General features: G+C 38.3%; 1 protein-coding gene across 4 annotated transcripts in view; it reads right to left on the bottom strand.

Moving 5' to 3' along the window:
* Positions 1 to 10,920, bottom strand: part of NUP210 (nucleoporin 210) — a 52,028-nt gene extending 41,108 nt beyond the window's left edge. For all 4 annotated transcript variants that reach the window (XM_015874797.3, XM_085516538.1, XM_085516537.1 and 1 more), the window contains exons 1-5: positions 10,701 to 10,920; positions 5,878 to 6,014; positions 5,168 to 5,299; positions 3,259 to 3,355; positions 1,196 to 1,346 (exon numbers count right to left, since the gene is read on the bottom strand). In XM_015874797.3, the coding sequence (XP_015730283.2) occupies positions 1,196 to 1,346; positions 3,259 to 3,355; positions 5,168 to 5,299; positions 5,878 to 6,014; positions 10,701 to 10,861 (678 nt within the window). In that variant the 5' untranslated portion in view covers positions 10,862 to 10,920. The remainder of the gene's footprint in view (positions 1 to 1,195; positions 1,347 to 3,258; positions 3,356 to 5,167; positions 5,300 to 5,877; positions 6,015 to 10,700) is intronic.
* Positions 10,921 to 24,146: the final 13,226 nt, after the last annotated feature.

Below are 24,146 nucleotides of genomic sequence, written 5' to 3'. Positions count from 1 at the left end.
CCAGCCACAAGCAAAGAACCATAAATGCAAGTAATGGTATTCCAATTACACTTACTGTATCAGCTCAAATCTCATTCAGAAAAACGTAAGGGAAAAACCAACCAAGCTACAAGCATTCATGAAAGAGTATTAATAAGGAGTTCGTCTCTAATACTGCATAATTTTAGGGCAAGTACATTCAGCTGACTTACTTATCAAGGGCAGCAATGGAACATAGAACATTTTCATAGAACAATTTTTATAGGTATGGGCTAAGTAACTCCAGCTTAAACAGAATCATTAAACATGCACATGTAATGTAACACAAAAACCTCCGAATCAGACTGCAGATATGAGACAGACTTCAGAAAAAAAGCACAGTGTTTTATACAAAGATTTCTTAAGGTTGCTAACAGCAAAATGCCAAGTATTCCTGTTAAAATTAACAGGCAACTGAGATGGTTTTACTTTGTTGCTAAGGAAAGACAACTCTGCTACCAGAGTTAAATGAAAAACTGTCACACTATTACAAAGAAAGAACTATCGTGCTTCTATAACTGCTGGGAAAGCTGCCAGCACAGCGGTTGAGCTCTCCTGTAGCACGGATATCTCGATTCCAAAGCCCTTCCTTAGAAACCAAGATCTAACAAGGTAGAATAAAATACAAACCAAGAAGTTGCATAACAGGCATCACATGCACAACGGGAAATAAATGTATATCCAAGACAGCAATTCTCACTCCAGTTATTTATTAATTCAGAAAAGACCTAAAAAGTTCTCGTTTAAACAAACAAAAAAAAACCCCTAATAAAACAGAAAGACATAAAAGGCCAATGTACTACTGGATGTACTACCATAAGCATGATTCTTATTGGATATGTAAGACAAATGACTGTCAGGAGTAATAAAATCTCATAGAAGCATTTGAATAGTGCTCCTCAGCCACAGGGCCTTTGTCAGTCAGAGTCAGGTTTAGGAACAATTTCTGGCACTTGTGCTGGGTAAGACAGCTAAACCAAGGTAATTGCATCGAGCTCCAATAAAACGAGCACCTTCTGTGACATGGACTACAAAATCAGCCCAGGAAGACTGAGATGCAGCACTGATATCCACAACAGCATCAGATGTTACTGGAATCAATATAGCAGTGTGCTTCTGTAACAGAGAGCTGTAAGACTAAATTAAAGAATTAGAATGATGCATGCAAGTTACTTACCTTATAGACACTCTCCTGTATTCTTGCTTTTAATTTAGAACTCCCTGTTTTCATTCCAGACACCAAAATTGTATCTCCCTGCTTGGCAACTTTTTCCATCTCTGATATGTAAGAGGGTGGGATATAAGTTGATTCTAAGAACTTGAGTATACTGGAAAGCAAAAAGTGAGCATAAAAATTAACCAGTCTTTATAAGCCTGTACAGAAACACCACCATCTATTCCCACCTATTTCCATGTTTTTTGCAAATTTAAGATGCCTGTCTGGGACCAGATATCCAAATTTTACTTATTCTTGAACATATCTGCAGCTAATTTGCATGACTGATAAAATATTGTTTGAAGCTTGTTTGCCAGCTTTCTAAAGGTATCAGAAAGCTGCACATTTTCTGTAACGATTCCCCAGTTTTTACAGTAGGTGTGGACTGCAAAAAAACTCTGCATTGCTGTGGAACAGCAGATGTGAAAGACCCTACAGCTTATGTTCATAAAAGCAATAGCTTAACAAACCAGAACGCAACTTTGACTTGTATAAAGAAGCTTGGATTAATTTAATAAATTAAGAAGAAAATAAAATAAAATAAAATAAAATAAAATAAAATAAAATAAAATAAAATAAAATAAAATAAAATAAAATAAAATAAAATAAAATAAATAAAATAAAATAAAATCCAGTCTTAGCTGATTTCTCCACATTTTATGTAAATGTATATATATTATCTTGTAAATAAGCCAGATTTGTCAAAGGAAGATATAACTTCCCACGTTAACTTATGTCCCTCACAATCTACAAACATTTTGTTGGAACCTGTTTGTGAAGTAACTGAATTCTCTATTGCTTGAGTTTGAACTTATTTAATCTTACAAGTACGTTAGAGAAGATTTGAATAATGCTGAAGGACTCTATAAACTGCTCTGTGAGAAAAATCTGTGTCTCACGCATATAGAGCCTGGTCAAATTCAACAACATATGAGAGGCGCTTTTACTTCACATAAGTGTTCTTAGTAAAGTCCAAGTTCCCCATAGTATTTAAGACAATGAATACGAGCACATCATTAGACAACGGGATCCCAGCATGCTGACTGTTTTATTTCCATTCTGTTGGTGTCAGTGTAAAGATAAAACTCTCAGACTACAACAAGAAAATGAGCAGTCCCCAATTTAAGTTATCTTAATGGAGTCTGACATTTCTGTTTGGAGCCATTTTAGTTCCATTACTCTAAGCTGAAAACTGGAAAAATAAAACCAACACTATTAAAGGACAGAACGCATAAATAAAAAGTCAAAAACAAAACAAGGCATGAAGTGATCTGGCAAGAAACATAGGAGCAAAGAAAATCATACAGCTCAACCTCTATTCCTGCTCCTGCCACAGGTGAGCTCTCTGACTTCTGAGCAAAAACTCTACCTCCTTTAAATGGACAGACCAGCAATTCCCAACTACATAAGAACACTGGAAAACACTAAACTCATTAATGAGTTGGGAAGGGAGAAAAAAAGAAAAGCACTTCTAAATTCCAATCAATCTATTTTCAGAGCCAGTACTGGTAATGAACCAAGCACCATGACTTCGTTATCAGTTGAGCGCTTTCTACTCATTGCCTTGACAGATAGAATTCAGTTATTTCACTGGCCTTAAGAGCCATACCAAGTATACGAGCAGCCTCCTGGTCCTTTCTCATTTAAAGGTTAGTTACTTTGAAAGCTATTTCAGCATTAGAACTGGGTGTTGGCTGACACGTGAAGCAACCTGAGTTGAGAGAGCCCCTTTCTGGATGTTTTTCGCACAATACTAGTTCTTGAGTTACTAGAATAGAGAAACCTGGACTGCTCATTAGCACTATCAGTTGTTAAACTAAATAGAGCTGAAAGTGCCCAGGCTGTTGAGTAGATAGTTAAAACAAACAACAAAAACACATATACACATACCTCAACCAACATTTGAGCATTATCTTAGGTGCCCACAGGGTAAACTAGAAATGGAGAAATATTTACATAGCAACTTACAGTACAGGAGATTTACCTTTTCTTTTTTAATTTGAGAACAACATAAATCAACTTACCGCAGTGCGTTGTGGGAATCTGAGAAGCCATCAGCCTCTGTGTCTTTTACAATCGTCCAGTCAAACACTAACCCTGCCAATGTGCTGAAAGTGTTTCCTACAAAGCAAACAATTAGATTAAAACAAAACTACCAACACCCATAGAGCCTTCCTGGAACAAAACTTTTCTTTCCAAAGTGATTCTCTCTTATCCCCAAGAAGAACACTATCAGTAACTACAGAATTTATAATCTATTCTGCTTTACTGATGTGCAAATTCAAGATCATTATGTTTATCACAGAAGCTGAACAATGGAGGATAGGTGGAGACAGCTGCACCTAAGATACCCTCGGCACCAAACTTGACTAAAACAAACCCAGCACCTTTCATTTAAAAATATAAATCTGAGACACATTCTGGGGAACATGAGATCACAGCACTGATGTACTACACTTTCTACATACATTGCTGAATTTTTTGAACACCTTTTTTCTAGAAAGCTCAACTAAAAGACTGAAAAATAGTAATATTAGAAAGGAGCAAATTGGAATAAACTGGCTGAAAGCAAGGATATTTCATGATTACAGTTAAGTATGGATTGAGATTATTCAGATTATAAAATCTGAAGGATTTTATAATTTCGGTGTGGGTCTTGCTGTGAATTGCAGTTCATTGGGACAAATGAATTTACTGTATTTTAAAGGCTGTTTTCAATTGTGTTCTCCCAGGTGCAAACCAAGTATTTTTGATTAAAAGAAACTGATTTTCAAAGCTTTGAGTGTTCTCCAATCTCTGAATCTTAGACTGGGATGTTTAGTCCTAAAGCTTGTAACAAACAGCTTCTTTCAGTCACTCAAATTAAAGGCTCATTCTGGTTGCTAAACTTCTGCTCCTGCTCAAACTCTAACTCAGATGGTGTCCAAGGGAAATCTGTCCATCAAGCATGCTTGAGTGGTTACAGAAATATCAAACCAATGATCTGATATTACACATAATATAAAAAGAAATTTACTTCTCACTACCTCATATTGCCACACATAGCCTGGTAACATTGGTTTTACAAATAAACTGATGCACGATGGGCTCATTAACTACCCTAAATGAACAACTCAAGCTTTTAGAGCTGTTTATATCCTATCATTTCCTTCCCACTAGCTGTCCTAAATATCATTTAGTTTGCAAGAGTGTTCATGCATGTCTGAAAACAGACTGTAGAAAAAAGCTTCTTTTTCTTTTAAACCAGTAGCACGGTTCTTTCTGACGGAACAGACAGAACGAAAAGCAGAAGTTTCATGCTCTTAATAAATATATATTTAATCCACATACACTGATGTTTATGAGCCTAAACCACACTTCCTAATAACGAGTCCTTCTGTAATGATTAAGGGATTGGTGAATGGTCCTTAACATCATCTCTGAACATCCTGATAGATGTTTGGTTAGACTCAAAATGTTCCTACACAAAATTCGTTAGATTATCACATTTGAAAGGAAAAAAGAGAAGAAGAAAGTAAGTAAAACTAGCTTCCTCGTAATCCTCAGCCTATAGCTAAATCCTAACATGACATTTCAACAGAACAAGTACTGCAACTTCTTACATTATATTCTTACTCCTGACCTGAAGGTACAGTTGCTAACAGCTGACATCTTTATTTTACTGGCTTTAAATACTGATTTTCAAAACTGCTCCTAGCACTGGCTTGAATTGTCATGAGCAAGTAAGGAAAAAAGGCAGGGAAAAGACATTAGAAATCAAGTAGCATTTGATTTCGCTATTCAGATAGCTGAGTATATAGGTTTTATACCTAAACAAAATCAATAGATTACTGAATATTAATATCCAGAGCACTCCTGTTAGATTACTCAGCATGGCTCTTAATATTCAATATATCAGACAATTAAGTGTTTCAGCAATAATAGATTGCTTACCTTCTGAATCTAAAGCTTGAATTTTTAGCTCTAGAGGTGAGTCTTCAAGATAGAGCTCTCTTGTTGTGGATACGATTTGTATGCCATGAATTATATCAACTATAGCATCACAACGAAGAACCTGTCCAGTCACTTCAAGAGAAATCACACAAAATCAGTAGCACTGGACGTGCTCATCATCCAAACAACATCAGTAACAAGACAAAACACACTTCAAATTTAAGCTGATGGTGCAAGACGCTGGCATGGAAGGAAGTTAAATTAGGTCATGACCTTGGCTAAGAAACATTCGGTCAAATGGTGATTCTGGCTAAACAAGAGAAGCAGTTCCCTCCTTCACAGTTCCCTTCCTCACTGAGAAAAAATATTAGACTTTTTTCATCTCCAACTACACTAACAATAACAGACATTTTCTCTGAATATATATTAAGTGTTTGTACAGCACAATTGCCAGTCACAGATCACAACCTAAAGAACTTAATGGCTGCTACCCAGAGACCGTAAAATTCTATGTCACTGTGATTTAGTGACTGAAAGATAATAATTCAACCATTTGTTTTTGCATATCTATCATTCTAAAAACTAAGCATGTACATTGTCTGACGGACATAAAGGCAATTTCCAGCCTTCTAAAGGACAAACTGTTTTCAACTATCACCTCCATTTATTATTATTTTTTAATTAATTACTTAACAAAAGTTAGAACTTACTTGTATCTTCAGCAAAGATGATACTTGTCAGACGTGTGGGCTGGGAGGACCGTGCCTGCACAACAGCTTTCTGCGAACACTGGCGCTCACCCTGATCTGCAGGTTCTATGCTTGCGACCTCTGGCCTGGTAGAGGACCTACAAGATTACAGAGTTGTATTAGTAGTATTTAAACTACAGCTATAAAGTAATCAGATGGCTAATTGGAGGCACACAGGTTCATTAGACACCATAAAGCATTATCATATGCTTATCTTGGGCAAGATTCATTAATTCAATCTATTATTAATTCATAATATCGGTGTGCCTCCACAAAGTTTTGCTTGCAGAAAGACCAGCCTTAAAGGATTTTAAAACAACAACCAAAACTGAATTGTCAAAATGTTTTATTTGTTAGATTTGAGATGCTTAAACAATGCACGCAAATATAAACATGTTTTTATACTGGCTTAACACTGGCTCTAAAATAATACAGTGTTTGTATATTACCAGCACATTTACATCTGCTATAAAGTTACTTCTTTCAAAATCACCAATTTTCCTGATACTCTGTAGCTTCCTAAGCAAGCAAGAAACAGCTTGCCAACATTTAGCAAGTTCCTTAACAAGATTAGTATTCACAACCAGGCAACCTTTTCTTCAGAAGGCTTTATAAGCTGAGCTTGCAGATCTGACTTAATGAGCATTCAGGCAGTCTAAAATAAGCATGTACCTACGGAATTGACTTTTATTATTAAGTTCTTCACACTGTTTAATATTCTCTGCCATGAGAATTTTTGATTAATTGGAGATTTGGCTTTTTTACAGTCTGAAATTGATTGTTTACAACACAACAGGGGTTTCAATGTATTTTCTATTTGTTCTTTTAACATATCATTAAGTAACGTAGTACATAACTACAGTTAGCACTAATAGTAGCATTATAGAACTAAACTGAATGACAGAATAATTTTCACATTAGAAAAAGGAAGAAATAAACTAATAGTTTGAATTAAATTTTGGCTGTAAACTTAGATAAAGTCTAGAATTCTAAAGAAAAGTCCAAGCTTTTATGGCTGGATATGGGATAACTCTTGGCTGACACTACATTTTTAATTTTATTACTGACAGGATGCCTGCTTATCTGATGCAGCTACCTGAACTGGGTAGGTGACACTGGGCCTACCGAGATTTACATCACAAAGCAATCTGCATGATGTCTGGTTTGTTTGTTTGGCTTTTTTTTTTTATACATCAAAACTACAAAATATTTGTTGATCCCTCTATATCATTTGTCAACATCAAAAAGCAAAAAAAACAAACCACTTTCTCAGACCCTGTCTGAGTCAGGGTCAAGCACAGAAAGGATAAGTCAAAATCAAATAGGCTATATATTATAATGGCATTACTCTGCTGCAGGATACAGAGGGCTCGCACTTGTGTCCTAGACAGACAAGTAACTTCTACTTTAAAATGACACCAAAGAGTGCAAATTATATCATCTTCCACTTACAGCAGGTCTTCAGCAGCACGTCAGTGTGATATATATTGAAAGCTAGGCTTGTCAGGGGTCAAAATTAGATCCTGAGAAGCAAGCAATGGGAAGCATGTCTGGCACTAGCTCTCAATTTCATATCAGCCTCTAAGAGAAAGAGCAAGGCAGGGAGGAGGGGGTACTAGAAAGGAGGAGGAGGTGGAAAAAAGCTGAGAGAAGTGCCAATATTTATTTCCTCATGAATAAAATCCTACTTACAGGGAAACTGACTGAAGTTGCAATGCAACAGCCAGCCCCCTAGCTCATTTCCATTTCACTCATAAGCTTTTCTCCCTTGGACACAGAACTGAGTGGCAAGATGACATCCATGGATCTATCCAGCTTCATTCCTGTATTTTTATTTACTGTTTTGTGATATCATATATGAATACTTCAAGGATTACATTTAATCTCCTTATCAGCTAGTTTAAAGATAAAGCAAACATTATTTCCCTACATCCAACAATACACTACTAATTTGTATTGCTTCCACATATTACGTTGCTTTGTCAGCTCTTTGGACCAAATGTAGCTGATTAAATGAGCAAAAATCCACCTTTGCAGAAAGGTACCATAACTGAATTGATTATCTCAGAATATTCAGGTATGGAGGCAGATTCACAAGCAGAGAAAGCAGACAGTAGAAGTTTTAAAGAGTTTCATAGGGCTGGAGTGACCAATACATTAGGTGCCTTCTGTTCATTTTGAATGCCAGTAGTGTTAGACACTGCTGGCATAAAATGAACATGAGGCAGAACAGCACGCAGACAACTGTAGTTGTCCGATCAAAAGTATATTCCTAGAGAACTGAGAGAACTAGGTAGAGTTGCCTGAAATCTCAAGGATTTGTAGCTATCCAGTGGGAGATTATCTCTATTGCTCATATCATCAATGGTGCAGAGCCACAGCAGCACAGCCTGCCTCTGTACCCAACCTCAGGCTGATCCTGAGCTGCTTCTACATCCACAGGAGCTGCCAGTGGAGCTGAGAAAGCACCCACTGAAGAGTGGGCACCCCCCAGAGGAGAGGGAGCGCTCTGCCAATACTCGACTGTATCCCTACTAGGGTGAAATGCAGTGCAGGTGGAAACCAAAGGAAGGAGTAAGAATAGCAGGCAGTAACAATCTCTACATAATGAGTATTTTTATAGCAAGGGAAGTGATAGTCAGAGTCTCGCACTAGAATTTTTCAGTTAGAAACTAAGACAAGGCTTTTGTAGACTCCTGCTAACACAGGTATCCAGGAAACAACAGCAGTGACGGAAAAGCAGAATATCTTTAGATTGTCAGCAGCAAAACAAGGTTACAGACTTGGTCAGCAGCCCTGCTGTGTTATTACAGAATGCTGCAAGCCATCAGATATATCTCATGGACTGATAAGACTAATTTACAAACCAATAACAGAAATGCAAGATAAGGAGTCAGAGAACGAGCTTTGCCAGCCATCTATTGCAACAGCAGCTTTGCACACAGGCTTCGGTTTCTCAGAATGTACCACCCATGACAGCCCAAACAGCACCGAGCCACTGCATCTCAACCAACACTCTGCCACCAGGGCAGCAGCTTTGATTCTGCCACCAGCAGCTTCAGTAGCCCATACAAAACCTTTCAAGAGAAATCAACTCACCATCATTACGCTGGCAACAAGCGTTACAAGGCCATTATCATCTTTGCATAGCTGTAACCTTTCCATAAGGAAACTGACCATAAAAAGAAGAAAAGAACATAAAGGCAACCCAAAGACCTGAAAGCACAAGCAGCTTAAAATAAAAAAAAATCAAAAAGCATCCAAGGAATTTTCAGGCATCACAATGGTCATTTTATTCATTTTGAAAACCAGCTTTCAGAGGTAAACGTGGACAGATAAGCTCCAAAGGGAAACTGGAAGAAATTAAGTCACCAAATGTCATGGACAAGAAATTGGGCATGGATCCTGGATGCTTGACATGACTAATGTGGTGCTTCAAATACTCAAATGATAACTTTGGGAGACAGATGCTGATAACATGAGGGCAACATTAATTTGCTACCTCCCACCCTACAATCACCTGCATTAGGCAACCTCAGTGCCTTCCTCAGACACACCAACAGCCCCAAACGTGCAATTCCTGCTCTCGCACATGGAAGCCTAACACTTATTTTACAGATAGTCATTACTTATGAGCTCATTATCATTTGGTACTTCCAAATTTCTGCAGTTAATGGCCTCTCTCCATTAGCAGCCACTACCAACAGCCTTTTCAAGAAAGCGCAGGAAACTTGTCAGCAAGTCAACATAGACTTGCCCCTGCAAAGTCTGTATCTCTTTCTAACACCCTACAGCTCAAGGCCCATTAAGGCAAGGATGCAGAAAGAGAGATGCAGATGCAGTCTAGCAAACACGCTCATAGCATGACAAGCATTGCTGCTTCTGCTCAGTCCCACACACAGCTACTGCTTCCTTCTGACGGTTTTGCAAGCACATGTTGAGTTTTACCACCCACATCCTGCCAGCCCCTGCAAAGCAGAAGTGAGCAAATACACATTCACAGCCCCAGTACAGAAAACGATGGCATCCTGTATGAAGCTGGTACGGGTTCCTTAATTCTCAACCAGAATTCATCTCTAAAGACATACAGAGGATGGAAACTGATGAAACTTATGGCAAACTGACAGTGTAACGTGCTCCGAAATGCCTATGGATCACACCCTAGAGTCTTACCCTTCCTTAGACCTTAGTGTGATGTACAGATGCTCACATACTTCTGACAGGGACTGGCACATGCACGAAGGGCAGCAGCCAGCTCAGCATAAGCCTGTAAGGGACTCAGTTACTCAGTTACCTCCAGAGACTACAGAAAGGAAAAAGCAGCCCATGTAAGTAAATTACATCACCACATGCAGCTGGATCTAACTTGCTCCCAGCCAACTTCGGATGCTTCAATAACTGAGCCTCCTTCAACACCTGAGTTGCCATAGACCTAAACTGCAGAACTACACAATGATGGGAAGGGTAGTAACACGAATAAACTGATACAGTGAAAACAGACCCAAAACAACGTGTTTCAGAACTGCTCTGTTCAGTCCCTCGTTCACCTTGGTAACCAAACCCCGGACACTCGTTACACAGCGAGGAAGGGGCATTTCTGTAGCGGTTACTCCGAAGCAACGTGAGGCCGCGTGGCCGGGCGGCCTGACAGCACAGCGGCTCCTACAGCGGCACCGGGAGGTCGGGGAGAGCGCTCCCCCCCTGGGAGGAGGGAGGGAACGAGGGAACGGCGCAGGTGCAGCCGGGAGAAGCGGCGGACAAAGAGCGGCGGCACCTGCACTCACCATCGGTAGCAGCCCTCGCTGGCTTCCAACGTGAAGTTGACGCGGGTGCTGCGGGTGAAAGGCAGCAGCACTTTGGGGATGTTGAGCTTGGAGGAGGAGGAGGCGGCGAGGCGGTGGAGAAGGAGCAGGAGGAGCAACGCCCGGGGTGCGGGGGGAGCCATGCTCCGCCACAGGGAGCGACGCCGCTGGGGGAGGGAAAGGGCGGCAGTGCGCTGCGGGAGGAGGGACGTCAGCGGCGGGGCAGGGCGGGACGGCAACCCGGGGGGGCGGAGGGGTGAAGAGAGGAGAGGGGCCGGGCCTGCCCTGCCCTGGTGGAGCTCGATAAGAGGCTCGTCGAGCTCTTTGGCGCCCAGGCAGCTCTCCTCAAAGCATGGAGGTTTGTAGCAAGTTGGTTACTATAGGCTTTACCGGTTAAAAACGCAACCTGAATCCTTCCCCCCTCCCCGCAGTCCAAAACCACCGCAGGAGATGTGTGTCGCCTTTCAACTTTTACATTATGTATCATTATATATTACACTGTCACTGTGCTGGTTGTGCTACTTACAGTGTTGCTAAACAGTGTTTCTGTAACAAAAGCATCAGTTTGTTATATCTTTCAAATACATCCTGTATCCTTTCTGTGTGGTTCAAGTAAGACTTATTTTCCTGTGCTCATCATAGGTAAAGAAGTGGTGTGCAGACCAAAGTGCAGAAAGAGGTTAAGGAAGCCAGAAAGGGAACTCTGTGGGACGTGAACTCTGCAAGCCAGGTGAATGCAGTGGTGATTGTGGTCTGAGCAGCTTGGAGCCCCTCCAAGGAGCACAGTAAGTAGGTGGATTTCATTAGCTGGCCTTATGTTGGCTTGACCTTTGCCTGTAGTGCTCAGAAGTGTGGTAGGACAACATGGGAAGCAAAAATGAGAGAGGGATATAGCTGACATGTTGCCTACTTACAATTTACATTGTCAAGTTCACTGGTTCTCATCTATTCTAAGCAAGTAAACGTACACAGGACTTTCTATTTACTTGGGAGTATACTTTTTTTCCAGTATTTATTCAGCTACAGTGTGTTAGTTATCAGACTATTCCTTGTTCTGTCCTAGGAACTGTGTTGTGCTGGACAGTTCACTTCTGACTGCTGCTTCTGTTTGTATATTCTCATTTTCTGAATGCACATAATGAAATGCCATGACTTTAGAGAAGGGTTGAACAGCTGCAATGTAAGTCATTGGGAACTGGGCCCAGAAATATTTACAGTATTAAAAGTTCTGGCAAATCAAGGCACGACACGCTAAATTGCTTCCCCAAAAACAGACACTTCTTTGTGTACTCTGTCACACAGTTTGTAACCTTCTTTCATAGTTGTGTTCTGGAGAGAAGTTCAGAAAAGATTTGGATATTAGGGAAGGATGGGATGAAATATCCCATGATCAAATCAATACCTTACATTTACAGTCAGTTGCAGTGTGATTACGGCAGAGTAATATTAGACAACAAGAACAGTAAAGATATATTTATAAAGTGAGATGTTTATACATTGATATGTGTGTAAAAGTAAGCCTGATGAGGAGCAAAAATGGGAATTCTTCAGTCGCAAAGAATGCAGTTATTGAACGATAATGGGAAGTTCTTTAATGAGCTGCTTAGATGTGAGAAGGATAAAGGCAAACAATAAATGGTTATTCAGAGCTGAGACTGAGTAGAACAGTGATTTAAAGAAATGTGAGAGGCAATCAAAATACACTAAGTAACAAAACACCAGGTGCTGATGCAGCTTTTTCACTTGTCTTCTCATAGAATTGCCTCTGCTCTTCCCCTGCCTCAGATCTCAAGGGTATACAATACAAGTCCTGTTTTAGCAGTACAACTGCTTGCAGGGCTTATGTTTGGGAAGGTTGAACCAACTTACTGTGGATACTAGGCATGTATCCATATGCGTTCCTGGATTGAGGCCTGAACATCTGCCAAATTCTGACCAAAGGAAACATCAGCTTCAGAAGAAAGAGCTTACTTAACAAACAAACATAACAACAACCAAAAAGTAGCCACAGAGCTCCTGCCTTTCAGGCATTTCATATTTTAAAATGTCTGAATAATTTTAAATCTTCAAAAGTAGTTCTAAACAAAACAAACAAGATGAACAATTACAACTCAAAAGGTTAAATTCCAGCCAATTAACACCATGAGTCCTAGAAGATTCTATTGAAGTATACTTCTTCAAGCTTAGTATTACTGATAGAGCAGTTTCAACTGTATCCTATACGGATGCATCTATATGTGTTAATAGTATAGGGCTCTGCGTTGTATGAGCAGATAAATGCATTGTGTACAGTCCAACTGCATGGACAGTTTGATGGAACTGGAAAAATCAGAGTTCACACAGTAGATCAATGGAAAAAAAAAAAAAGAAAGAAATCTGCACCATTGCCCTTATAGACCTTTCAAATAAATTAAAGTGTGAAGAGAGGCACCCAAGTAATTGTACTTGTGTGGTTAATGAAAAGACTGTTCTTTTAAGGATGTGGATTCCGTGGTTGAGAATCCAAGGAAGGCACACCAAGCTGAGAAGGAAATGAGAAGGGCAGGTTAATAGAGTTGGAGAAAGAAAGAGGTCTGTTAGTAGTACATTTGTGTGGAAATATCAGAACCTTTTTTTTCCCTAGTGTTCTTTGTTTAAGGAGAATAAAATTATATCCCGCAAAAGAGCTGGGGAAGATGGTCAATTTCCTTCTTATCAGGCCACATCTGATAACACTTGAGCTGCCCTCATTGTGTCTATTTTACTCATCTATGCTCTCAAAGTACAGTGCTTTATGTGTATTTCCTGGCTGACTATTTCTATAGCTTTCATGCTTTGCTTTCTTCCTGCTTAGTTTGCTGTTTGGTTCCATCCTCTTATCTGCAGACCCCTGTAAAATATCTCCATCAAAGAAGCACCAGCCATGAAAGTGAAGTCATCCTATATGTGAAAATGTACTTAAACAGTCAAGAGAAGAAAAATAGATTGTAACATGCATCCCTTGTTATGACAAGAGTGTTGGGAATTATTAGTTTGTAGATCACTGTATTTGAGTGTTTGGTTATAACCATCCATTATTTCAAAACTATATGAAAGATCTTACCAATGTGCAAACATTACACAGCTGCTAAGCCTGACTGGCAGAACTCTCACTGAGCACACATCAGTCCTGCTGTTAGAGGTGCGTGGCTTAGGTCCTGCCTCTGTTAGGTCTCTGATCTGCTGCTACAGAGATTGAACTGCAAGAGAGTGCATTGCATTTCATTACTTTAAAATAGATATCATAGACACAGAGAATATAAAGCAACATTCATTTTTCAATTATTTCTTTATTGCTTTCTCTACTAGTAGAGTTATCATGTTCAATTTACTGTATTAGACTTTTTGTGTCTTCATACGCATATTGAAGATTTTATGAGCACACTCAGCCTTAAAACTATTCTCCACAAAACTAATGATGGATTTATAGCAACTATAAAACTGAACACTTTGGTTATGTCTGCCAGTGTTTTCTTTCCAAGCTGCATCATGAGAAGATGTTTGGCCAAAGGAAGGTATAAATTCTGGAAATTACTAAAATCAAGGCAGCCAGTTAATGGTAATAAGGAAAGAGTGTTAAGTTGCTGCGAAGTTGATTTCTTCCAAATTATTTGGAAGGGATCACTTTTGTTTAGAGACATCAGTTAAATCACAGCCAAATCTGTCATTCATTGCTTTATCTGGTCTGCCCTGGATGCCATGGGTAGGTTCTAAATATGCACCAGGTAAGCATGATGGAGTCTCAGAAGAGAAATGTAGCTCTTTATAAATCTCTATTCCTATTGTATAAACCCATTTGATATGCAAGACTTTCCCAGATAGTATACAGCACCAAGAGCTTACTCAATTATTCAGGATGTGTCTGATAACACTGAGATTATGGAACAGTAACATCAGATAAAAATAAACGTTTTTAAACATCAGAGTTTATCTACCTTTCTAATGTAAATTTATGGTTATTAAAGAAGCCTATTTATAGCTCTTTTCAAAGTGTTACATAATAGTGGTTTTTTTCAGTGTGCCTTTATACAGAGCTTGGAATCACATTAATGAGCTATTCACTGAACAACTGAATGAATGCATGAGTGATGAGAATTCACAAGAAATAGATGAGTAACAAACAAACAAACATCCCAACCTTTGTTTCCCCTTAAATACATCAGGGAAATTTAGGAAATCACAGAAGTCTTACTTGAAAACAATTAGTCAAATGTATAAATAGGCTTATGAATATGCTTAATGACTTAGGTAATGGCAATGAGGAAAATGAATTATGATCTTTTCAAGGTTACTTCGTTTCATATTATGGTATGTACACCTCAGAAATGTTAAATGGGCAATCAAGTACAATCGTTCTACATCTTTCTAAATGTTAACACTGTTCTGAATTGTTTTCTTATTTTCTACACTTTAAACACCAACATGGGACAATTTATTATGCTCCAGCATCTCTTCTATCTTCCAGCAGAAGTCTTTTGAGCAGAAGTCTTTTGACTTTGCTTATCCTAGCACTGGTAATACCTTATCGAAATGCCTCTCAAACACTAACATGTATAGGGAACAAATCTATTCTGGGAAGCAATGTTTGACCACACTTATGGTGAAGAAATTTTTCCTTTTGTCCAATCTGACAGCCTCTAGACACCTAGGACATGACTTCCAGCCCTTTCATCGCCTTTGTTGCCCTCCTCTCAATGTATTGATGTATCTTAAAATCCTTTTTATATTGTTGACCCACAACTGCACACAATGTTCAAAGTGAGGCCACACCTCTAGAAGGCTTCTGTACCTACCTACTCAGCAAGGTACCTCTGTATTTTTCCATGCATGCAGTATATAACATGCATTTCAAATGTAAAATTAGAATTTACTTTCCATTCTAAGATCACATAAGTACCAAAAAAAATCAGGGACTCCTGCTGACCTTGAAGAAACATAACACAATTTCTGCTATTTCAGTAATGAGTTCTTCCAAAGAAGATTTAACTTACTGCAGTGCAGCAATAGTAGAACATACAGGAGGTGCTGCAGTACACACCAGAATACAATGTTATGTATGTATTAAAATCTACCATACAGATTTAAGTATGAAGATCAACTGCACCATCTTGTTCAAATTAGCTCTTAAGATACAGACTGTCCTTCCTGAATCTCTGGCTGTACGATATACCCAAGTAAGTTTTGGGGTTGCAAGCATATTTCTGCCAAAGTACTTCTAACAAATTTGCAGGTTGTTTTTAATGTTTTTTATCCCCCTCCCTCTTCCTCAGGTTAGAAGCAGAACTCATTCTGATTTCCTATCGCAGCACCATTCTTACGTGGAGAATTTAATTCATTAGCCTGTCAGTTTTCAATTCAGCAGGAGGTTAATATTAGTATGTCCCAAGGATCTGTGTTATAGTTAGTACTTAATATATTCATTAATTATCTGGAAAGGCAGAAATGAAGGGTAGAAGAAAAAAAATGAGGTCAGCAGGATTTGCAGATGACAAAATTGTTTAACGTAAGTCTTTATAAGAGGAGGCTTTGAGGAGCTTCATGGAAACAGAAGTAGACAAATTGGCAGCATAATGCTTGATGACAGTCAGACATTGACAAATGTAGCCTAGTGCACATAAGAATGAAAATTCTGAACTGCTTGTATGCGTGGTTCTGTTCTAACTTATCACACTAATTCCAAAAGGCAAAAGGAACATCCAGCACAGTATAGAAATTCTTCCCAGTGCTCAGTAGCAGTCAAAATCTCCATAAAATGAAATGTGATATGGGGGGGGGGGGGGAAGCATAAAAATGATACAATATGATAATTGGGAAGTCCATCTTGAAGTCTGTTTTGTTTCCAATGCAAGAAGCTTGAAACCCTTCATTATAACACATGCTGGGTAAAGCTGGAATCTGAAGAGTGTTTCTCTTCCTTTGCTTCTATTTAATCAAGCATAGTGCCATTTAGTGATATTCTCTTGAACAGATTTCTGTTGCTCTATGAAGATCTGATCTCTACAAGATCTCATCTGTTCACTTTTATTCCTATGTGATTACCCTGCACACCATCATTCTTCCATTTTATTTCTCCTAACTGGCTGGCATCTCGGTGATGCTGTTTTTTAAGTTCTCTCTGAATGTTCTCTCTTTGGACCCCAGTGACACATTTGCTTTATCCTTTTTTCCCCCCGACTTGCTATTTTTATTGGCTTTGATTCCTTCTGAGGAAGTTTTCACTATCTCAGACCAGCTCTTTACATAACAAGTGTATTAACAAGAGGATAAAGGGATGGGAACTTATGAGTTTATTAGCATTACACATGTTTAGGTTAGTTATGATATGAGCAACAGTAATTCTATGAGACCAGATGCTTTTGTGTTTTGAACTCCATGGAACACTTGTTCTTGCTTCTCTCTTGTAAAAAAAGTGGATGAACTAGGATGAAACAGACAAATACTAACTTATCTTACCACTATGGTGTTACACTTAAAACTTGTAAAACCCTAAGACCCTTGGAGAGTCCCAGCTAAGAGCCCCAGAAATGCCATGCCATCTTAAACTCTGTAGCTTGTAGTTCCTATTTGTGATTTCTACTCTTCTTCTTCTTTTTTTTTTTTTTTTTTTAAATGCATCACTGTTCTAAATTAGTTACAAGGATAGGAAGTTTAGCTTTTGTGAAATTACCGATAGGTTCCCAGTAGTACGTTGTATAAAGGCCTAGGTTTTTAGTTAATTTTAAGTTAATGAAAGAATGATTTTTCATTTCATGAAGATGATGCCCAGGAAGGCTGTGGATGCCCCATCCCTGGAGGCATTGAAGCCCAGGCTGGATGTGGCTCTCAGCAGCCCGGTCTGCTGGTTGGCAACCCTACACATAGCAGGGGGGGGTGAAACTGGATGATCATTGTGGTTCTTCTCAACTCAAGCCGTTCTGTGATCATCTTTGCCCATAACTGACTGTTTAAATTGGTAATATTCAGACTCAAAGCTGTTATTTGAGTAAAGAAAGATTTGTTATTATGAGAATATTTGAACTGTTTGGTTCTAAATAATTAGTAGGACAGGACAGCAGAGAAAGGTACTAAATTATTCACTAACATTTGGCTAAATTGGAATGAAGTGACCCTTTCAAATTGAAAAACACTTGGTAAAAAACAGACAAGAGAGAAGATTTTTCTGTATAAATAATGAAGGACGTTTTTTTTAATTTAGAATTCAAATAAGTAAATAAACAACCCAATGCTTCCTTAGCTTTGTCAAACTATGTACTTTGTTTTACTGAGTTCTGAATACATTTGACCCTCAAGGAATTTCCTTTCAGATCTGATCTTGCATCTGCTTAGTTTTAAGGATTGTAATGCAAATCTACTGAGAAAAATTACACTGGAAGCCCCATAACCATTTTTTTTTCCTTCCAATTTATATCCGAGTTTCATTTTACAATGAACTAAGGAGATTAGTTATGCTGCAGAACTATGTGCTTGTGCAAGTACTATATTTGCAAAAATAACATACGCTTCATAATTCAAATATTAAGCAATATCTCAGTCTCTTAACTGTGCCCTTTTCTTAATCCTATATCTTCTTGTAAAGGACATAATTTAATTAAAAGCAACTAAACAGAGCTCAAAATATTCCTTCAGTGCAATAACCATCTGTAACGGAACTAAATATTTTATTGACTTCCTAAATTCTTTTTATAAAATTGCATCATTATAATCACAGGCAATTTGCCCCTCAGCAGATTTATGCATGCATTTATTTTGTGCCCTGTGAGCTCTGTGAATTGTTATACTTAAATTACATATTTTGCTTTAAATTGATCCAGAGATGTGAAATAAATGTACCTGAAAAGTGAAAATAGAGTCTGGAATTCATGACTGATCGCATTTGCTATAGCAAAACGTTGGCATTTTGCATATAGTGACCTGAGTCTTACTACAGAGTGCACTCTGTTCCACTGGTACTGGGTTGGTACACATTCAGACTAAGGTTAGGGATAAAAAAGCAAACAAAAAGACCCCAAGTTTTTCCCCTTAAAAAGACAAGAAAGGCATCTTTTGAACCAGATAGACCTACTTTTGTTTCAGATGGGAATATGTAAGGAATTACAAAGCAAAGCAGAAGTTTTAAACATTTTCAGTGCTCAAATGAAAAATTAGAAAATAAAGTCAGTTTTCTTAACACGTTAGAGACTATCAGAGACAAAACGTCATGCCCCAAAACAGCTTATCTGACCCACAGGCCTACTTCAGCCTAGTGCCCTGAAATTATATCTGGCTATTGACAATAGCTGGTTATGTGTTTGCATGTGTTATACATTTCAATTTTGTGGCAACTTGTTACCCTTTTGCCTAATAAAGAAGCAAATCCTTGCTGTACTAGCTTACATCAATAATAAATTAATTGCATTTCAGTTACATTATTACAAATAGATCACAGATCATTTAATAGCGCAGTCAAATGGACAGATTCACTTTGCAAACAACTGAAACTTAGCTATTGGTATTATGTAATCATTTGGGTTTTGGGATTTATTTTGGGAATCATTTGGGATTCATGACCCAACAGCTTATATATCTGATACTGAAAAGCAGAAGTTGTCCAAAGCTTTGTCTCTACATTAAGCTGATCTTCACACCCACCCCCCCCTCCACCTCCATCCCTCTGGCTATGTCTTCCTTCCTTATTTATCTAAACAGTAGGGAAATGTGGCTGTCTAATAATTAACAAGGCGGGTAAACAGTTCAGTGTTCCACGGCAGACAACCAGGAAGTAGGATCCTTTTCTAGACAGGTCAAATTAGCATCTATTGTGCCAGAATTAGAAAGGGATAAACAGTATTTATCTTTGACTACATCACAACTAGTCAATTGGCTCTTCATGTGCTCCAGGAATAGGAAAGATGAAGCACTGACCAACACAAAGCATATCACAATTCAGGCATCAATGTGAGTAAAAATTATGTAGAGTTTATTTCATGCTGAGAACAACTCGATCTTCTCTTTCTGAAATTAGATATTCTCTGGGGAGATTTCTAATTATCTATAACTTGAAACATCTGCCAGCTCACCTCAAGTCCAAAATGTGCTATGAGGTTTTATGGTCATCTCAGGTCTTCGGTATCATGATGATGGTTGGAGCAGTTATAGTGGAGTAAAACCCATCAGCAATGACATGCTTTGCCTCTGCCCATCAGGTTACGTGCATTTGAAGACACAAAGAAGGTACATCCTCATAGGCTTACATGTCTTGACAGTTTAAATGAATCAGATGTACTGCAACTCTACAGCTATGCTTACAGGGAAGATAGTTTCTAATCTGGATAAATTCCACAGTGAGGTTAACCTGTTCAAGAGGAAAAAAAAACAAACAGCAATGAATTTTGCTTTCTCCCTCCTGTTTCATTGTGCATACATTCAAATAAACCAATAGCTTACCAGAAGACAGGCTGTTACAAAACATACAGACAAGTTCAAATAAAAATATGCTAGAAATTAAAAAAAAAAAAACCAAAAAAAACACAACAGCTACACACAGAAAACATATGAATTAAGACTGAGTGGGAAGAAGAAATGGAAACCTGCAGCGCATGGTGGGTCAGGGAGCTGAACTGCCTCAGCCATTGTCTTGCTTTGCTTTTCTGGTGGTGAAGGAAGTAAGAAAAGTTGCCACCGCCGCCCCCTGCTGCTACATTTAATCACCACGTGCCGCAAATCAAGATGGTATAAGCTGCAATTAATGCCGTCCTAATATAAGAATGGGTGTAATCACAGTAGCTAAATGAGAAGGCTGCTAATTGCTGGTCATTGACATGCTTCAACAGATGAGCAGCCTATTAGTGTCAGAAATGAGGGAGGTTTGTTACTATTATGTTATGTGATCAGCACGTCTTTGTCAAAATAACTTCCTGCAGAATAAAAGTAAGAAATGAGTTGCTCCCTACTCAGTAAGAAAAATTTTGTTGAGATAGTTAAAAAAACATGGATTTGTTTCACATCAGTTATGATAATTAGTCAGATGGTGTGGAAAACAGAAGAGGATTGTCTTTACTCTGAATTTCTCTTTCTCTTTGTGAATGCTATGAAGGATCCCTCACTTTGACGCTTTCCAAAAAGCAAGTGTTGCTTAAATGAGGACTGGAGCAGGATGAGCTAAGTCTGTATTTGTCCCCAAGATGCTTCTATTATCACTTTATATACGTGAGTAATACATATATATAAAACCCCAGAATCATGCCCTACATGCAGAGCTAATGTGGGTGCTCCTCTGGTTCTTTATCTTCTTGCTAGTAGGGCTTATCTTTGCTTCAAAGATTTCTGGCTTCCTTTAGGAGTTAAGCTGTTGCAGAGCCTTGTCTGCTTGCTCTAATTTCTGTGAGCAGTATATCCAGTTCTGGATCAATACCAGTGAATTTCACTTTATAAAAATGTTACTTGAAGACTGAAAAAGGGAATTTAAGAATCCTGTTGGGAAGTCTTATAAAGATTGTTATCAGTGTGACAGGAATGTTCTTCACCTTTTTAAAATTAAAGTGAATATCCCTACCGTTCACCTGTATTTACCGCTTTGCTTTTGAAACACTTTGTGTAACAGTTTGGTTCTCTCTTTCAATGACCACAGTTTAGCTGGATGGCGCGTTGTGGGACAATTGGCTCAAAAGCTGCTTTGCCTTATTCAAATATGTTTTAACATTCCTATGTTCTTAGGATCATTGCATCATAAACACTCAGCAACTGAAACATCTGTTTTCTCCTACCAGTCTTAATGTGCTGGACTATATTAGCTACATATTTATTAAAACAAGTCCTTCGAAATGTAGATAGTAATTTATGACGCCTAATACGGTTTGAGTCTGATTATATGTTAATTAATCTTTAAGTCACACAGTGATATTAAAAACGTTCAGTCTACTTATGGCAAGACATTCTTATCCAAACGTGTAAACTTTTCTTGGTGCCTGTGGGAGACTTTATTTTAAGGCCTTTGGCTCTGAAATAGAATTTCTGAATGGGCTGGAGCTAATAAAACCTTTAAAGCCTGGAACAAGGCTGAGGTATCTAGTGAGGCTGTTGTGTGCTCTTTCTTAGCTCTGTTGTTCCTTTGCTTTCGTTGTTTGTGCTCAAACAAATGTTGACGTTGAAATTCCTACAGGATATCTCATGGCATTACTCCATTGCAATTTATGAATCTAAAGCTAGCACAGAAGTAAGAAAATATTGAAGTGGTTAATGGATTTGGAAATTGTAGGGGGACTATTATGTCACGGCTGAACTGGTGATAGAGCACTTGGTGAAGGGGGAAAAAAATATCAACTAAATGTGCTTAGTTGAATGTGTTAATTATTATTCAGAGACAATAGACAGTGCATTATTAACTTCATCATGTTTCTCTTCCATGTATCTGCTCACCCTGCTAAGTAGTTTGCTGCACCTCTCAAGGGGCCTATGATTTCTTCTTTGAAAACATTTGTTGCTTTAGAAAGCATCTCATTGTACTCAATACAGCTTTCTTTATTTTGGTACTGATTTGTCAATGTTTACACTGCATGGAAGTGACTTAAGCCTCAGGCTTCTTTCAGTGGTTCGTTTAAGGCTCTAAGCTGAGCCACTCCCGTGAATTTGAAAATGCAATTTAAGGCCTTCTTGGAATAAATCTTTGCTGGGATTTGTATCATCTGAATTCTATTGAGATAGTCTGTCTCTCTCATCATGGAGATATGATTCTGAAGGCACAAAGTGGTTTCTAGTGGTATCATACTCTATTGTTTTAAAACCAGAGTATTTCAGTTAGGTGTAATTCAGCAAGGGAGAAGGACTTATACTAGTAACAGCAAAGATAAGAATGTGAGAAGAATAACAGTGTCTTTAAGGAGCTTTCAGGCCTTGCATTTCCAGCTGTTTGGTACCACAGTGAGGAAAGAGAATGGTATCAGTTTATGAGCTATAAAAAGCACAGGTCTTTTTCTGCTCTGCTGGATTATACAAATCAATAATTCCACATTTTTTTTGCACACTGTGGAAGTAAATGTCTGATCTCAGTCATGTCATCGCGTGGCAGATCAAAGCCCTTGGGATCAAAGGGATTAAAGAAGCACAGGTTCTCAAAATACTGTTTTCCAGTTGGAAAACATTAGATGAGTTTCTACAGAAATTTTAATTAATAAATTTCTATTAAAAAAAAACAAAACAAAACAAAATTCCCAGTAAGTAACAGGATAGTTTGAGGTTACAAAAACACTATAAGGTGAAGTAATTTGCAAGTGACCCAAAGGATTAATCATGTGCAGATTATGGAGAACTGAATCTATAGACCCAATTCTCATATTAACGTGGATTTGCTGACACTCTTGTCTCTAAATTCATTGTTTTTTAATCTGGAAAAAAATCCTTATGTTTCACCATTTATCAAATATTAGTCATTTCAGCAAAATGAAACACTGTAAATAAAGTCAATTTCTATTTTGTGTGAGGTTGAGAAACTGATGTACAGCTTTTGCCATCACTTCAAAAATAAGCTCGTTTGCCAATTTCCCTCATTCTCCTGAATATGAAACAAATTACATGAGCAGATGTAATAAACATACAGTTACAGGTGGCCTGACCAGGCAGTCTCTTTCCTACAGGACTCTATTCAGACACATCTTTCTATTTGCCAAAATAAGGCTCTGCTAGTAAATTAGACTCCAGCACCATTCTTCAAATGAATCTGTGCGGGTAGATCCCTTCAAAGAGGCCAAATCACACCAACAGCCTGAAAAGAGTTTCTGAGAAGGCCAGGGTTGTTATCTGGAGGGGGGGAAAAATCAATCTGAAGCCATATTATATAGTATTTCCCTTTGCAAAGGAATCTTCCCCTCCCAAAGGTGTTTTTTATGGTTTTCAACATGAAATGAATGATTTCCTGGATGATAAAGAGCAAACTAAATAGGCCAACCTTGGGAGTTTATAAGTTGCTGGTTATTTGTTATAACAATGATATGTCTGTGCTTTCGAGTATGCAGCAATTAATAAAGTCCCTTAGCACAGAGCACCACTGTTATCCATAATATTGTCAAAACTGTTGAAGTTCTACCTTGTTGCTATAGAAGTAGAACTGAAAAGGGGCAAAACTTTCCCTTTGACTTGGAAAAATAGAGCTATCAGTCTGAAAATAACATGGATACACTGTACAAGCTGGGCTGTAATTAATTTTCTTACTTTTATATGAGCGCTAAATGGCAGAATGCACCTGAAGAGCAATTTACCATACCGACAAATGAGGAAGCCTGTCTGCAAATGTGATTTTTTAATTTAAGTTCAGGAGTTAGTTTAAATGAAAATGAAATAACATACTTGGAACTAATGAATCAAACAACACTAGGACTCTAATTAAGCATCCAGCATTAGATGGTTAGAAACAAAGATTAAAGGTGGGGATGCTTGAAC

This window comes from Coturnix japonica, chromosome 15, assembly GCF_054131305.1.
Source record: "Coturnix japonica strain WE chromosome 15, WE-NBRP24, whole genome shotgun sequence".
Taxonomy (NCBI): Eukaryota; Metazoa; Chordata; class Aves; order Galliformes; family Phasianidae; genus Coturnix; species Coturnix japonica.
Note: the sequence above shows the minus strand (reverse complement) of the source record. Positions and strands in the feature narration are given on the sequence as shown.